The sequence below is a fragment of the Tribolium madens genome, unplaced genomic scaffold (assembly GCF_015345945.1).
Source record: "Tribolium madens isolate multiple individuals breed KSU strain unplaced genomic scaffold, Tmad_KSU_1.1 Scaffold_91;HRSCAF=231;Tcas5.2_LG7, whole genome shotgun sequence".
NCBI classification, from domain to species: domain Eukaryota; kingdom Metazoa; phylum Arthropoda; class Insecta; order Coleoptera; family Tenebrionidae; genus Tribolium; species Tribolium madens.
Genome location: NW_025401063.1, coordinates 3,993,161 through 4,011,027, shown reverse-complemented (window position 1 = coordinate 4,011,027; position 17,867 = coordinate 3,993,161). Strand labels below are relative to the sequence as shown.

The 17,867-nt window shown below is 35.2% G+C and overlaps 1 protein-coding gene across 4 annotated transcripts in view; it reads right to left on the bottom strand.

The window, feature by feature from the left end:
- Positions 1-17,867, bottom strand: part of LOC123011086 (heterogeneous nuclear ribonucleoprotein K) — a 48,107-nt gene that overhangs the window by 10,514 nt on the left and 19,726 nt on the right. For 3 of the 4 annotated variants that reach the window (XM_044408364.1, XM_044408366.1, XM_044408365.1), the window contains 5 exons: positions 11,734-11,835; positions 9,890-9,946; positions 8,698-8,741; positions 7,924-7,996; positions 3,147-3,257 (listed from right to left, as the gene is read on the bottom strand). In XM_044408364.1, coding sequence (XP_044264299.1) covers positions 3,147-3,257; positions 7,924-7,996; positions 8,698-8,741; positions 9,890-9,946; positions 11,734-11,823 — 375 coding nt within the window. In that variant the 5' untranslated portion in view covers positions 11,824-11,835. Of the gene's footprint in view, positions 1-3,146; positions 3,258-7,923; positions 7,997-8,697; positions 8,742-9,889; positions 9,947-11,733; positions 11,836-17,867 lie in introns of those variants that run through there. The other variant, XM_044408367.1, reaches the window with a different exon arrangement.

Genomic DNA, 17,867 nt, shown 5'->3' with positions numbered 1-17,867 from the left:
TTGCGAATTTCGATTTCTCTCGCTCCAACAATTTTGTTTTAAACAAAACAGGGGTTCGAGTATTAATTACGAACCAAACTTAACGCTTTATAATTATTCCCTCTACCAACCCTTTAAAATTAATTAAAATTTTTTGAATGAGATTTATTTAAAACAAATCGTCATTCATTTGATCGTAACAACTTTTGCTTTTATATCAAACGGAAATCAGCAAAATTGTGTACCATTTTAATTCGCCATCACATTTAATTAGACCAGAAATACAGACCCGAAACCGAATAAACAACGCAATTCCCTTTAACCGCCAGTTCATCGGAAACCATCAATGCAACGTCAATATGAAATACATTCACGTGGGGTTCCCCAATGATTTAATTAAATTTCGTGTCTAGTACATATACATAAACGTTCAAAATCGAAGCTTTGTTGATCGGATATTTTCAAAGAAAAAACGCCAACAATAGCTTGTTTCTTAAAAAAACAATTAAGAGAATAAAATTCAGAGGGGTTGACGTTGCACGACGTGATTCGATACACCTTTCTAGCGAAATACGATATTCCATCTATCTCCCGGCGAAGCGAATTTATAAAATAGGCTTATCGATCGCATCAGGAAGAGCCAGAATGTCATCATAGGAAAATTTAAAGACGCGGGGAGGACGATAATCAGGTTTTAACCATGATGGATATTTTACCTAATTTCGAGCGAAAAAAATCGATTCTCCAATTAAAGGAGGAAAACTCAGCAATAATGATCAATTATGAAGAGACGCAATCGTCAAAGAAATTGCCTTCATGACCAATAAAAATAACAATAATCACGACGTTTCCCGATCGTTATGAGAGCTTGTAATTTTGTTAATTGGGTGCTTTCAGAGGAAAGCTCACGTGCGATTGGACGACCAGAAAGTGGGGCATTTTTCAGTATTTTGCAAATTAGGTCTAAAAATACGACAATTTATTTTTCTCTGTGATTTTTTTCTTTTTGTTCAATTGCCTTGAAATGTGGAACTTTCCGGTTCGAATAAGTATATAAAAAAAAAAAACATTTTTGTCCACGCCCAAAAATTGCTCTTCTCAAGTTCCTAAAATGAGGTTTTTTCGGAATCAATAGTTATTTCAGGTACAATTTATTTTTAATCTCTGTTTTCAAGAAATCAATTATAGAGAGGTAATAAAAAAACTGTTCGTAACACATACCAATCGACATGCTATGAATAGAAAATTCCCTTAACAGTAAAATTTTTCAATTTTATCATTTTTTATTGAAAAAATGAAGGCAACGTAAAAAAAATCGTATATTACACTTGTTTTATAAGACTTGTTGTCGCCATTTCGTGCGACTTATAAAACTCCACAATTACAGACTTAGCTTCGCCTCGTCGCAAACAGCGTCAATATAATTATTTTGAGATATAAAATAATAAATTCTTTGTAACCATTTTTTAATCTCTTAAAATTGATAACGCGGAACTTTATCAATAATTTGCTTACTTTGTCTCACCGGTCAAGCATGAACTTTGATCTAACAAATATACAGCGTGCGCCAGAACTCGCGCCCCAGAGAAAAAATTCAAGTAAGATAAGATACCGGAAACATGAAAAAATGTTTAAAAAATTCTATCTGTCAAAAAACTTTGACATTTGACTTTTTTATGTCTATTTAATGATCCTAATGATCTTTTACATATATGTTTTTTTACAATTATTTACAAAAATTTTGCCTATAAAAGCCACAATTAACAAAACAGAGTTACAATTTAGGATACAGCTTCCTTGTTTTCTCATCTAATAGCCTGTAGCAAAAAAACTTGGAAACTTGTTTTTTCAACAGAAATAAATAAAGTCAAATTGCAAATTTAAAGTCTCATAACTTCGAAACTTTTATAGATATTTTTTTTTAACATTTTTTCCATGTTCCAGGGATCTTACTTACCTTATATGGCATTTTTCTCTGGGAGGCGAGTTCTGGCGAACTCTGTATATAGTTTATTAAAATACACATTTATAAAAATATGTAATATCATTAATAATCTATTTTTTAAAATGGCCATTTGTTATTATTTAGACAGTTTCTATAAAATGATCAAAAATGATGTCTTCAATTACATAATTGGTGTCGATTTCGCTCGAATTTCTCAAGCAATTTTCGAAGAGGCGGAATAACCCAGATTTTGGTACGGTTGAACGGTGTTAAGGTTGAGGACAGGTTCCAGTCAACCGGTCGACCTTCTCGAACTGCGATAGCATCAAAACAAAACAATTCTCAAAAAAATACGTAGGTTGCAAATTTATTAATAAAACATTGAAAACGTACTCTGAATATTTGCTCACTGACCCAACAACCCATTTCCTCACTTGTAATTCTCGAGAAATTCGCAAAATATGCAAAAACGTTAAAAGTGAAGGTCTTAAACTTAATCATCCACTTATGGTTAATAGCTGAAAAATAGCGCAAAAACGTGATTCTTGACCAACTCAAGGTTCTACAAAATTAAATGCACCGCGAGGAATTTCAAGAAGCAGCGATTAACATACCTTGAATACAAATATAGCACGATCTGAAATTTTTCGGTGGAAAATTATTTAGGTATGTGAAAGCAACAAGCAACTAGGGGAAATTCAGCACCGTCATAAATCATTCGCTCTCTTTGTGCCCTAAGTTGCCGTTTTCTGGCACACCCTGTAGACAAGTGCATCCCTGTCGCGTCCCAATCATAATAATTCTAGAAAGCCTGTGTATTTATGACTCAGATATTAAGCCAAATGAATGGTTGAATTTCCATGAAAAGCAAAGCTTGCGGTTTCTGCGCCGCTCGCTATTGCGCCAAAGAGAATTAATTTGTCGCATGCATGCCGCCGTCTGAACCACCACCACATTCCATTGATAGCGGAAATATGCGAAAGGGTGGGCCATATTATGCGCAACTTTAAATTACTTTATAAATAATTACGTTCGGTTTCGAGTTTGGACAGGTAATTTTAATGAACTGAGCAATGTTTGTAGAGAAGCCTCTGTTTACGAAACCTACCACTTCCCTCATCGATTTGCAACCCTCCCAACTTTCAATGCGCAAATATTGGTCCAATATATTAGAAATTTTCACCGGATATCGAATAACGCGATTAGAAAAAACACCACTCACCTCTCTCAGTTCTTTGATTTTGTAGCCGGCTTTTCCGATCACGCATCCGGCTTGGCTCTGGTGGATCATCATACGCAAATCCAATTCATTTCCGTTCACTCTGCCTCCGTTCTGCAAGAAAACAACCAAATTAAAATATCGACTACGAAAAAACACTAAACAAATTTACTGAAATTTCAGCAATTTCCAATTTATTCTGGCACACAAGTTGCAAAAAAAAGTTACAACATTAGTTGCTTTCAAAAAACCCAACAGTGATATATGCGATTGTTCTTATATCAATAAAAAAAATAAAACCAGTTCAATAGATGAATAGTTCGTGATTTCAGCCCACACGTTTTCAACTGTAAAAGCAGTTTCATGTTCATCAACAATCTGCTTCTCCCAAAAACATAAAACGATGATAATTGAGCTGTCTTCTTGTTGTCAACATTTTACACAATCATTTCATACTAATTCCAACAGATAATCAATCCAAAATCGAAAGCCAACGCTAGTTTTACGTTTTACAATTTATACAGGATGCGTCAGAATTCGCGCCCCAGAGAAAAAATTCAAGTAAGATAAGATACCAGGAACATGGAAAAAATGTTAACAAATTTTGACATTTATTTTTTGACATTTGATATTTTTTATGTCAATTAATGATACTAATGACCTTGTATATGTTTCTTTTTTACAATTATTTAGTAAAGGTACAAAAATTTTGTCAATAAAAGCCACAAATAACATTGAACAGAGTTATAATTTAGGATACAGCTTCATTGTTTCCTCTTCTAATAGCCTGTAGCAAAAAGACTTGTAAAATAGAGTCAAAGCGCAAAATTTAAACTCTCATAACCTCGAAATTTTTATAGATAGAATTTTTTTAACATTTTCCCCTTGTTCCTGGTATCTTACCTTATATGGCATTTTTCTCTAAGATGCGAATTCTGGCGCACCCTGTATTTGAAAAAAATCCTTAAATTTTGATATTTTTCCCGTAGAAAGATGTGAAATGGTAGATTTCATGCTAGGTGGAAAATGTGTCATTACCCCAAGGGCCCAGATAACGAGACTGAATAGAGTTGAAAGGGTAATGGCATTTTCAACACAATCAAATTTGTTTAAATAATAAAATATCCGTTTTTCTGTCAAAATTGATGCAATAACACAATTACTATGCAAAGAAATTGAGTTTTTGACATTTGATGGATTCGTAACCTTACCACGAAATGTAATGACAAATTTCCCGACCTCCAAAAGGTTAGGAATCGTTATATTATAGTGATTGTAAATAAAAATGATTATTACTAAATTAAAAAATCTCTAACTCAATAAACGACATACTGAAAATTAAATATTACGTAAACAAGTAAATAAATAAAAGCCATCGCACGAATTTAAATAAAAATTAATTATCAATAAACTAATCAAAATAAGAGTAATTATAAACACTCGTTGGCAGAGCTTACCTTTTATTCATATCTATTTTAGTCATCCAACTATTTAAATTTAGTGATGGAATTTTGGAAAGTATCACTCCAACCAAAATAAACAAAATTTTCGCGTCTTTTATTTTAACATTTAAAACAAATTTGCTGCTTTTTAAAGTCAAGTTAGTAATTAATCTCAATCTGGTGAAAACCTAGACACTTTACTTTTGCAAATCAGCCAATCTCGGTCTCAAACCTCATCTATGATTCCTCTTTGCGCTAAATAAACTTTCATGAATCAAAACGTTATTAATACCATCAATTGCAGTCTCCGGAAGCGCTTCAACTATGTTTGCGTCTAGTGCAAGGAAAATTGTCTGTTTAACTAACCGAGACGGAAATTTGAGTTTGTCTTGTGATCGTCGTCGAGAGCAAAAAATCATTTTAACATTTCGCTGCCCCAATCGCATAAACCAAAGGTTATCTCTTATAAATTTTATATAAGCAGAAGAAAAAGCCATTTCTCAAAACGCCGCATCATTTATTCACCGGGATAATGATTGAATATAACAACTCGAAAAAAAGACAATAATTCCGCCTGACACGATTTTCTCCGACTTGGATTCGGTGGCAATTAACACCAACGTTTGGAGAAAATCGCGACCAACTTGACCCAAAACTCAAAATATTTGGCCACGGTCGGCTACATTGATCCGCAAAATGTTTACCAGTTACGGACATAATTCTAAATTTAGCAACAATTAATTCAACGTAATCAAGTAAAATATTAAATTGGTGTGATGAACTCATTAAACTCTTCTTTCGGACAGAAAATGTTCAAAGCAATTAAAATTAATTATTTTACGCTGGATAAGTTATTTTATCATTTACACATTTAAGCCAAACGAGTTAAGTGATTTATAATTAATTAAAAATTGTTTTACGAGGCCTTCGTGTTTCCAATTTAGCCAAATTTAGAAAAAGATTAATGAGGAACTCATCTGATTTATATTTTTACATTTTGACTTAACAAGAATTATCATTACAACCTCAATGAAAGTAGAAATATATTGTGGCATTATTTCCACTAAAAATATCGTCGTTGAACCACAACTGACTCACCTCCGAACTATTCGTATCTGTAACGTCTAAACCCTGACAGTTTTCCAATTTATCACAGAGGAAGACAAACAGCCATGACTCAAACAATACACAATTTCTTTCTAAATTCTAGCCAAGACAAACAATAAACGAATCATCAAGCAATTAAAAATTCAAAACTCGTGTTATTTAAGTCAAGCACGTAATCCGCGGTTTCCATGCATTTACCATGACAAAATCAATTTTAAAGATTCTATTTCGACAAACATAAAAGTTAACACCGCTACAAAGTCTCCGTTTAATTGCCACTACCGGCAACATTGATGGTGGATGCGCCGGGCTAAAACCCCTAACCCATTATTAATAGTCAATTTGTTGCGGTCCCAAAACCCCCACGGTTATTTTATTACGATGACAAAATTACCATAATTTTTCTAATCGGATTGGTTCCTTCCCACTGTCTAATCCAACACGAAAACAAAGACGCGGTAACGGGCGTGTAACTGCACAGTTTGCGTCTTATACTGTCAATATTAATAGGATCATCGCGGAAAGGTCCTTTGTTTTATTAACTCCTAAACAAAGATTTGCCCAACAGATTCGAGGCAATAACCGGTCCTGTATCGCCAATCTCAATCAAGACACGAGCGATTTTCAATTCGTAACAGCTTTGAAAGACAAACAAGACCTTTTTTCAATATTTTTCATTTTCAAATATCGTGAAAAAGTTTCCTCTCCCTGAGCAACCCTCACGATTCCTGGAACTATCGTGCAGACGGTATGGAGTCTATTAAATGCTAGATAATGTAACGCGGACACGATGGTCGTAATCAAATGCCACATCAATGTACACGGCAGTCGCATGAAAAGCAACCCTTTGAAAAATTGATGGCAATCGTACAACGAATGGAAGGCCAATAATAACAGTCCACACGACCGCTCATTTTCTAAAAAAAAATACCCAATAACGCTAACAAGTAAATATTTAAACGACAAGGGAATACATGCAATGTTGTTGACGCTCAAATACTGTACAATTTATTATTTTTGGAAAATTTTCGCCCGAGAAGGTGCTGAGCTTAGACGAAAAGTTCATTCGTTCCGTTCTATTCCTGATATTTGAGCCTGAAAATCGATTTTCATAAAAGCGCCATGTCGGGGCCAAGTACAGTCTCGTGTAAACTCGCATTCAATGACGTCATCAAATTTCATTTTAGAAAATATTTGAAGGAGTTTTTTGCGTGTCAATTAAAAAACTCAAAACAACAATCAAACTAAAAAAATTGTAAACATGCCAAGACGGCTCTCCAACAATACTCGAACTTTTTTCCATTGAGTTAACAATTTTCATTAAATTCTTTTTTATTGGTTTATACCTTACTTCGTTGTCAATATTTTCAGCAAAGTGCTCGAGTTTCAAGATGAGAAAATTAGATGAAAGAAGTTTTTCGCTTGAATATTTCTTGCGTCTCAAAAATCGTAATGAAGTCCAGAAACACGTTCCAAAACTTTGACATCAATCTCATTTAAACGTAGAGAATCCATTTAAAAAACACAAATCACGAAGAAAAACCACTCAACATTCTATTTTCTATTTTGAGCAGAAATATTTCCTGCGAGCGGCGCTTTTAGCATTTCCCGACCTTCGGAGTTTCGCGACCTCAACTCCATCTAAAAATCCGAAGCACTTGTTCGGATTGCCACTAATCCAACTTGCAAGAGTTTTGTTCCAAAGCCCACGCATTGAATATTTCAATGGTAACGCAACGAACAGACGGAGTGTTTCCTTGGAGCAGGAACCAAACGCACCTGCTATTGTTTCCATCACACGAAATAATTAACTTAGAAGTTTCCGCAGTCAAGTTACGACAAATCACACAACAATTCCCTAATTATAATTGAAGGGACGTTTCCATTTTCAATCCCCCAAAATTGCACTTAGAATTTCGATTTGGTGTTTTCCCATTTTTGTGGAAAAAGCGCGATAATTCAGCAAAACCCGTCCGTTTCGAGATTAAGAAAATCTAACGTCCCTATCAAGTGTAAAATACGAAGCTACAGCTTTCCGGCTTATGATTTTCGGACATTTGTGCGGCGAATCCCTCGTGACGTGTTTCTATTATTAGGGTTCGCTAAGCTCTTCTTTTTTAATAAAACCGTGTGCCACAATAAAAAACCGTCATCAGTTCTACTTTTACGACGTACAAAAGACAAAAACTTGGCGTATAAAATAAGATTAGTCGATATAAAGAGTAACTTACCTCTTCCAAGTTGGGAACGACGTCGGTGACGATGTTGCAGATGGTGTCGAGGTCCGAGGAGAGCGTCAACATCCTGTAAACAGAATCTAGTTACAAAACAAAGCACAACAATTACCACAAATGGGAAAGTTAGAAGAGGTGGGTGGGTTCGATAACGCGACCAATGATCAAGAAACCCTCACTAGCCATCAGTCACGGGAAAATATGAACTTGTGGAAGAAAAAGACACGTTTTGTCGTGTGTAAATGGGAAAAAGTTGACGTATTTCCCCCTCGCAACATCGAGGGTTTGGCTGACACAGTAGCTCGAAGAGAAAAATTAGGAAACAAAGGAGGGATTTCAATATAATCAAGTAAAACAAAACGGGAGACCTGTGTGTTTTGTGGCAAGTTTTAGTGATTTAACCTGTAAAAAATTTAATTAACACATATTAATGGCCTCAACCTAAGGCAAAGCGTGTAGAACGCTAGGTTAGGGGACCTTGCTTACGCCACCTAGCGGACAAAACCAGCCGGTTGCACCGCCCTTAATAATTTCAGCGGTTAGATGAGTTAATTCACGGAGAGCGGGGCTTAGATCTTCGTTTTTCACACAGTGCAGGGCCGACTCAAGTTACTTAGCGATTGGCACATGCTGATTAGGTTCAAAATTGTTGTAAGAAAAACAAAGTCTTGATTAAGTGATGCGTTAAGAAATTATTTTTTTAGTGGAGTGTGTATGCAGTGCAACCAGGGCCGGAGTGAGCACAACTAAATAGAGTTTGAATAATTTTACCGTTCAGGGCCCGGGCAATCAGGGACAGTTATCGAGGCTTTGTACTGTTGGTTGATCGTTGTGGCAACACGCAAAATGGCATTGGCGGGCAGGTGGTTCAGGTGGACAGGTGGCACAGCCGGGGGACAGAAGACATTAGTTAACATGGTACTAAATGATACGGAGCTGCAATCTCAAAAGTCATAGACATGGACTGGTGTAAGCGGAACGCTCACACGGGCATTATTCGTTATAATTTTTGAAAAAAAAATTGTAATCGTCCTAAAAATACAAATTAAATTCACAGCATCGGACAGAGCTGCCGCGTCTCCAAGTCTTTAAACCGAAAAACTAAAAAAAAAAATTATGTGATTTGTGTGGGTGCATGTGGCAGCTCTGCAAGTCTGGAATAATTTAAGAACTTAAAATTAATGCACTTAACACGTAACATTTAACAGTACAGTAACTTGGTTAATGTTGGCAAGGGATTGATATAATTACCCCGAGACTAATTGGGGAAAGTTTGACCTTTTGTAGTGTGTATAAGTTAAGACATTATCATTGGCGATAGGGCAGGGGTTGGTTCTTGCCGCGACAAAACGTCCAAATTATTATTAGGCAAATTAGTCACTTGCTAGTTGGTTAAAAAATAATAAAAAATAAAAACGTCACTAGTCTCGTCGTGTTAACCTTTATTAATTCATTAATTTGTCTTTGTTTCATTGTTTTAGCTGTGCTGTCAATGTTAAAATGTTACCGCGGGTTCCGCCACTGGCCCAACTCACAAAAACCACTTCCATTAACATCGAACCTCTCTTAAAACAAAAATTCTACAATCTTCGGTGGCTACATAATAAAAAATTGTGTTATTTTTAGTTAGAAAAATAAACACAAAACTGTTTTGAAGATAAAAGTGTTAAGAAATTAAAGCTGTTTTCGATAAAGTATGTGGCTCACTTTCACATTTTAGATCGCTACATAAGTACTTGTTTACCACAGAAAATTGTCATGCAAATTCACTCTTTATGCAAGTTTTCCACCGGAATGAGAAGTTTTTGTTTGTTTTGTTCCTAACAGAGTTGCGACCAATGACCAACCACGTGAAGACGAGAAAACGTGTGTTTGAACGGAAAAAGCCAAAAAAGATGGCCTTCAAACGGTCCAAAAAACGTCCCATTTGAAAACCATCCGTAAAAATCCATTGGATACTGACCTGACTCCTCAACTTCGTTATATTTTGGCCACCCTTACCAATAATGGAACCGGCAACCTAAACCAGAAAAACCAAATTCAGAATCAGTTAATTAAACACGGGATACATCAACCGATCTATCACTGTCAACTGACCGCTTGTTTTTGCCGCGACCTCGTTCATTGTCAGTTTTTGTCGATTTTGTGGAAAGTCCTGAGAAAAATCGAGACAGATGTCGTCGCCGGCGTCGCAACATGTCATGTCTCCGGAACGTTATTTTTGCAATTGTTCCGTCACGCAACCAACAAGGTTAATGAATGACGGAGAAAACAGAATTCTTCGATATTCGCAGACCCAGATATGGATTTTAAATGCGAGGTTGTTCACCTTCCGTCTCATGAATATCTAATGCACGTACTGGTGGTACTAGCAAATAGAAGATCGCGCGAAAACTAACAGGACTCCACCTACATGGCTTAGAAATTGTTCCGGAGAGGAAAAATCGCGGAATTAAAGCAGCACGCTTACACCAAATCGTGAATAAATACACAACTGATTGGACTCTGCATGAATCTGTGCATGTCGAAGGAGAAAAGAGCAGATTTAAGGAGTGATGTGGGTAAATAAAGGCACAGAAAGATTCTGAAGGCGAAGGAATGGAATCTTGTTATTACACGACACAGCTGGAAGAGGAGTTATCTCGGTACACCGAAATGAAGATTTCAGGGTCACTAACCTACAGGAATTCAAAATTGACCTTTTTATAGTTTCAGGTCAAAAAAAACACGAATTTAATTTTTTTATCTGAAATTCAGAACAGTAAAAGCAGAAAATTACAAATTAATAAATTATGTATTGCGCAATAGATTAAAGTTATATTCTTTCGAACAAAAATTACAAATAACCCAATTCCAAGGTTTAGATAAATATCTCCTACCACATGCAACCAAAACAAGCACTTTCGCTATTTTTAAATTATCAGAACGTCTAAAAATAGGCGTATTGACTAGATATGGTTAAATGTTGCTGACAATAGCCGGAATACTTACATTTACGGATCGGTAGAAGACTATTGAATCTCTAAATGGTTTCGTTTTCAAGGTAAAATATTCAAAAATGGTAGATTATCGGCGAGGAATTTGCATAAAGAAATACAATTAGAAAGTTCGTATAGACAGAGGTCGATCTAAACATAAATTTTAATAATAATTTAACAAATTTCTATAGTTGATAAATCACGATTACGTAATTACGTAATTAAACTTGTTCGAGAAGTCGGATTGCCAATATAACATTGCAAAAAACAAATAAATTTGCCAAGTTCTAAAGCAAGGTCGTCTTGACCCGTTCCACTCTTCCTTTTAATAATAAAATCGAAACTGAATAGCGATTCCTAGAAGGACCATCTCTTTAAAAATTAAATCTACGAACAAAGTTAATTGAGTTGCTTGTTCTTGGTTTTTCGTCGTTCAATTACAAAATTAATTACATTCCTTTTTTGCATGTCATTCGATCCGTCAATTAAAAAAATTAATTTCGCAACGATTTCGCGCTTTTCCGGTAAAAATCCGGCGACTCGTGGGAACTCAAGTCTTTTGTTCGTGTTCGTGATGTTATCGCGAAACCTCTCCGGTTGTGATTTCAAGATAAATCCTCTCTCTATCTTACGCAAACCCTATTTTGGTCTATTACGACTCGAAGCCATGTTTATTTAGTAAAATCTGTAGTTGCACGACTTTCCCATTATCAGCACCTGCGTTGTGGGTCAAGAAACGAAATAAACAACTTCCAAGTTTATTATTATATTACAACGTTCGTTGGGCAAATATTAGTCTTAAATTAATTAAAACGACGGCATCGCTCACCTTGCTTGGAATAAGTAAGCGAACTTCCTCGTCACCTCGTCGTGAACGTTTCTGCGGTGATCCCATCTCACCATCAGCTTCCCGCTTCATGGCTACCTCGGCCTGGAACAAAAGTGATAATCAGCGAACGGATCCTCAAGTCGAGAAATGTGGAGCACAAGGACAAGGTCCTCGTACAACTGAATTGTACCTACGTGCTTCATTAATATTTATGAAGCTCTGTACGAAAATGGAATGGCCGCAGGTACTCGCGTGTGAGAGAAAGACGATGAATAACTAAACGTCAACAAGTGAAAACGGGAAAAACGGGAGGATTAAACCGAGCCATGCCGGAGGCTAGGGTGCACAGATGAAAGCTGTTATGGTCAACCTCCTATTTCAATCTAGATTCTCAGGGTGTGTGACATTAACATTTAAGAGTTGTTTATAATTACTATGCATTCTTCAATGTCTTCGATACACACCAAAGTTCACCTTGGAATTGAACTAATTTCCATAAAAAAAACGTATCCTGCTACAAGCACAAAGTGAATAGAAAACATTAGTAAATAATATTCTCTCAGACTGCTATTAGCGAAAATAAATTTTTAATTTCATGAAAAAAGAGGATTAAAAAGGGAATTAAAAGCCCACACAGCTAAATCCTCTCACTCTGTAATTTGTCATCAAATTATTGAACATTTCATTATGCTTTCAGAGCATTACAGGTTTTTGTTATAAAATAACCAAAGCCCTTCATTATTTATTCACACGCTACCAATATCTTCAAAAACTAAACATTTAAAAACAAATTAATTAAAAAATTCAGGGTAATAGTAAATAGAAAAAAATTTCAAGTAAGATAAGACACCGGGAACATGGAAAAAATGTTACAAAAAATTCTGTAAAAAATTTTGACGTTTACGAGTATATTTTGACATTTATAAGTATTTAATAATAATAATAATATTAATAAAAGCCTTTACTAAAGAAAACATGTGAGGATGCGAAGTCAAGCTAATGCTATTCTACTTCTCAAAAACAAAATAAAACAAACTATAAAAAACCCAAAAAATAACTAAAACTTGAATAACTGCAAAGAGAAAATACATAAAATGAACAGAAACCAACATATTTTTAAAGTAATATGAAAAGAAAAGTATGTTATCTTAAAATTATTGAACAAAAGAAAAAAAATAATACAGAATGTAATTTAATTATACTGATGATCTTGTATATGTTTGTTTATTATTATTTAGTAAAAGTACAAAAAATTTGCCAATAAAACCACAAAATAATAACATTAAACAGTTACAATTTAGTCTACAGCTTACTTGTTTCCTCTTCTAATAGCCTGTAGCAAAAACACTTAGAAAATTATTTTTACAGCAGTTTCAAAGTGCAAAATTTAAACTCTCATAATTTCGGAACTTTTACAGATAGAATTTTTTAACATTTTGACATGTTCCTGGTATCTTACCTTACATGGCATTTTTCTCTGAGGCGCGAGTTCTGGCACACCCTGTATATAACTATACTACAGTATGTCCCCGGATTGAGTTTGCAAGAGGAAAGAAAATTTATCTTTGATTTTCCGCCAAAACTGCAAAAGAAAAACATTTTTTGCTTCACCCGAAACAAGCAAATCTGTAATTAAAACTTCATTATTCTGATTCAGTGTAAAGAAAAGTTAATTTTTCTCTTGATTTTTAAATTCTATCACATTGGCGGTTTTATTTATTTGACAACTATACCTACTATGTTTTTCCTTTGCAGTTCTTGCGTAAAATCAAAGATTTTTTTTTTTCTCTTGTAAACTCAATCCGGGGACATACTGTATATTTTAATTTTTCAATTTACAACAAAGTTTCTCTTGCTGCTGTACTTGAATGGGTGAGAATTTTCTTTATTTGGTTAGATGTGAAAACTGACTAGGTAACATCTTCAACCTTCTTAAAGAAATCAGTTGGATGACAAAATTATTGTTTTTCGTCCTAATTAAACTGTTTTGGCTGTGCCGACTTTTCAATGACTCAAAATACAACTCACTTTATTTGTAACCAGCTGTGCAAGCAGCCCACACGAATCTCTACCACGTATTCTACTCCTCAGGAATGCACCCATTGAAAGAATGCGATTACATAACCGATTTCCTGAACTTTAGTCGAAAAAACCGTACAAACTTTCATTTTCCGCGGAGAAAAGTGATTAATCTCTGTCCAAAGTAATTTCCCGGCACGAATATCAAGAAAAAAGTGCAAACAAAATAGATCAAAGAATGGCCAAGTTCAAAGCTTCAATGTGTTACACGGAGACACGCAACTGTCAAACATAGAAAAAAAAACAAAGAACGATGCCACTGGGAGAAAATCCGGAGTTAACTTCCGAATAGTTTACTGCTTGGGGAACATGCGTGAAGCTGAAAGGCCGTACAATTTCTAAAGGATGGTTTAGTTGATCGAATGATGGATTGAATACATTTCGGAAATTCGATAAAAGTCTGTCACGATGCTGAAAAATGTATGTACATCCGAGATTTCACCATCTCCACGCGAACAATGGAAATTTTAATTAAGGAGAAAACCTCTCACAATGGAATCGCGAATTTATATCTGTAGGTTTCAATTGAAACTTAACATATTTATTAAAAAAGCAAACAAGCCAAGGTCTAGTGTCAATGTCAAATTCTTGTAAATATTGAATGATGATAATGCTTTACAACAATCATCGACTTGCAAAGATTTACAAGGCCGACATTCTAATGCTTCAATGACATAATTCGCCTTCGATTTGATAATACAAGCATCATCCACGTGCTACAGTTTTTTTCCAATAGGTGTGCCAACACCTGATCTCGAAACAGGTGCGGTATTTATAAATCGCCAATTATACACTTCGAAGCGTGTTTTATGGCCAAAACGAGCCGTGCGTGAGTGAAATCAAACGTAGATTCTTAATTTGTGGATATAGAAAGAACATTCTTAAATAATTCTAATGATTTTCTTTCACGATAACGTTCGTTGCTTGCTTGCCGTTCCGGAAACCACACCGCACATAAGAATGATTTATAGAACTTAGGAATTTTTTTCAAATGTTCGCTACATCGCGAATAGTAGTGAATTCATTGTGCAATTGAGAAAAATCTCCGAAACGATGACGTAAAATAAACAAATTAGAATTGCCAATATTTCCATGTGGAATTCGAACCGTCCTACACGTTCACTCGATAGTTCACCGTAACTTATTTATGATTTGTTTTATCCAAGCAAATAAACAATTTGTCGCTGTATAGCGCAATGCGAAATGCAGGTAGGTGAACAAAAAGTACAAAACAAAGCGGTTTTGCTTTCATAAAATAATAATTAATAAAAATTAAAGTCCCATAAAAATGTGATCGTGTTTTGAGAACGAAATTCTAATTTGATTTTGAGTTATGCGACTTTTTTTTCTTCAAAATGACAACTTACATGAATTTTTTTTCGATAAAAATTAATAAAATGTAAAAAAAGATTCCATAATGGATTGCCATTTAAATTAAAAATTGCAAATTCAAAAAAAAAAAAAACGGAAAACTGTATTTTTATAGTACTTTATCATTCATCAATTAGTTTTTTCAACACTCAGGTGAAATTCACGTTACGAAGAAAAATTTTAATCTTGGATGAGAAGAAACCACTGAAAGCTAATAATGCCCCGGAAACTGTTAACTTTTAAAGTGAACATTTTCCTGAAAAATGTTCAGGCTTTGAGAAAGTTAGTTTCTAGTGGAAGTCACTTGATTTCTAATTTTCAGCAAAAATGGTGTTCGATGGAAGGATTCGAGCTAAACCAAGACAGATCTTTGTAAATCATAACAAAATAAACAGAAATCTACATTGAAAAAAGAAAACATTTTTTAGACTCCCCAGTTTAATAATTTAAAACCAAGACCAGAACAAAGTTTTGAACTTCTCGCAAAACATAAAACTTTTGTTGAAGTCTGCATAGACTCACGTTTGAGATAAATTATTAGGAACAAAGATATTCAATCTGAATCAAGTTTTGATCTAAAAACTACAAAATCGCACGAAAAACAGAGGTCAAGAAACCAAATTCCAGGTTAATTTCTCCTGAGAGTCAGTTTTTCGGTGGCCTTTAATGCCTGACGTGGTGTAATTCGAAGATGATTAGTTGCCCGAATCAAGTTATCCTCTCTTTGTGTTTGACGCCATCATCATCGACAAAAAGCTCCAAATACGTCGTTACCGAATTTATCACGCGTGTTACGCGACTTCAATCTGTCACGTCACCCTCACCTAACAACCCGATTCTCCATAATCGCGTCCTCGAATATAATAAAGCTGACACTTGTGTCGTATCGGTTCGCATTAGCGATTTCTCGCTTCTCCGAGTGAAAATTGCATCCAACACACGAACGATGTTTTGTTTATACAGAATTTTATTGCAAAAAGACGAAAAAAAAAAACATCGCATGTATAGTCGAAGCAATTGCGGTCGAGTTCAATTAAGGTAAATGGTATAAAATTGCGGAATCATAAGCTCGTTTGAGAAAACCTGTTGAATAATTCAAGCCGAAATAATTATTTCAATGAAATTTAAATTAACCGACTTTATTTCAATTTCTAAGATTTTTAATTTGAACCATGAGCCCCGAGGGTTATAATTTTACAGTCTTGTAACAACTCAGAGGTGCACCTTAAAATTTACCTTTCAATTTCTTAAATAAACACAAGATAACATAGTGAACATCCACGACTGACAGCCGTTGTACAAACAACGCGAACGAGTTGAACAAACAGAACTATAATTGATATAAGGTTTGCTTTTTTCCGGACCCGAAATTTAAAAGCTCGACATTAAAACATAACTCTATATCTCGCCGACAGAAAGAAAGAGCAACCAAATCGATCGCAAAGTACACATCCTGTGTGTGCGCTGTAGATTTACAAACTTTCGTGGAGAAAATAGAGATTTATTGGAAAATTCACCTCCAAGACAATAAAGAACTATAAAATCACATTTTTTATCAGTGACAAACTTTGGTTGTTATCCCCCAGCGACTCTTCGTGTAATTCGATGCCTCTAAAACACGATAATTAACGCTGAGTGAACTTTCCAACAATCGCGGATTAAGTTAGGATCTATTCGAACATAGGGGAGTTGACTAGTTGGTGTTAACTGGTGCGCGAACATTTGACAGTTGGTACAACACTGATACCATCTCAGTCAACCACCGACACAATTATCATCTTGAAACGCTTTGATGTTCCTGGTCCTCGAGTATCATAATTAAAGCCCCGGTGACCCGCACATCCCATATTAATAATTAACGATCCTAATCAAATTCCTGTAAATTAAGACTCCTAATCGATGTTGTCACGACCGGAAAAACTCTCCGGACTTTTGATTAAATCTCCATAAAAGACCGCAACACCCTTTTAAACGCCCTTTGAACTTTGTTTCGAGGAAAGTAGGATGAACTTTAACGCCGTTTTAAAAACTCGATAGTCCCACACCTGACACCGACTAGCACTGGAGCGCTTCAAGACGCAACTTTTCTTTATAGTTTGTCTCCCGGAAGAGTTCCCAATTCATTAACTTGGCTGCATGCACAAACAATGTAACAGGAGAACAAAGCACTTTCGTGCGAGATTGGAAATTGGCGAAAATTTTTCACCATTAATATTCATAACGGCGCTAATAAAATTGCTAAAAGGGGCGTCTGGACGTTCATCGAGGCTGCAATTTTGCACAATTATTATTTAGTTCTCATCAGGACGATCCCCGGATAGTTATTGCAAACCATTGCACACCATGGGGTAACCGCGACAAGCCGGAGGGATAAACAGGACGAATAACTCATCATTTTTTTCAAAAACATAAGAAAACTAGAGAAAAAACTGTAATAAACAATAAAAAAACTAAAATCGGTGTAGTTAGGTTCAATTAGGAACCAAGTCGGCAGATTCCCTTGTAGATAATTCAATACATTTCAGTGGGAAGAGCCTGAAACGTGTCATGACTCCACTTCGATATGAAACCACTGATAGCCAGATTAGAGAGAGGAAACCAATCAATATTTGACGAAAGCAAAAGCTGATTGCACAATTGATGCGAATTAATTATGAAATTGTACGATTGACGTGTCGATCAAT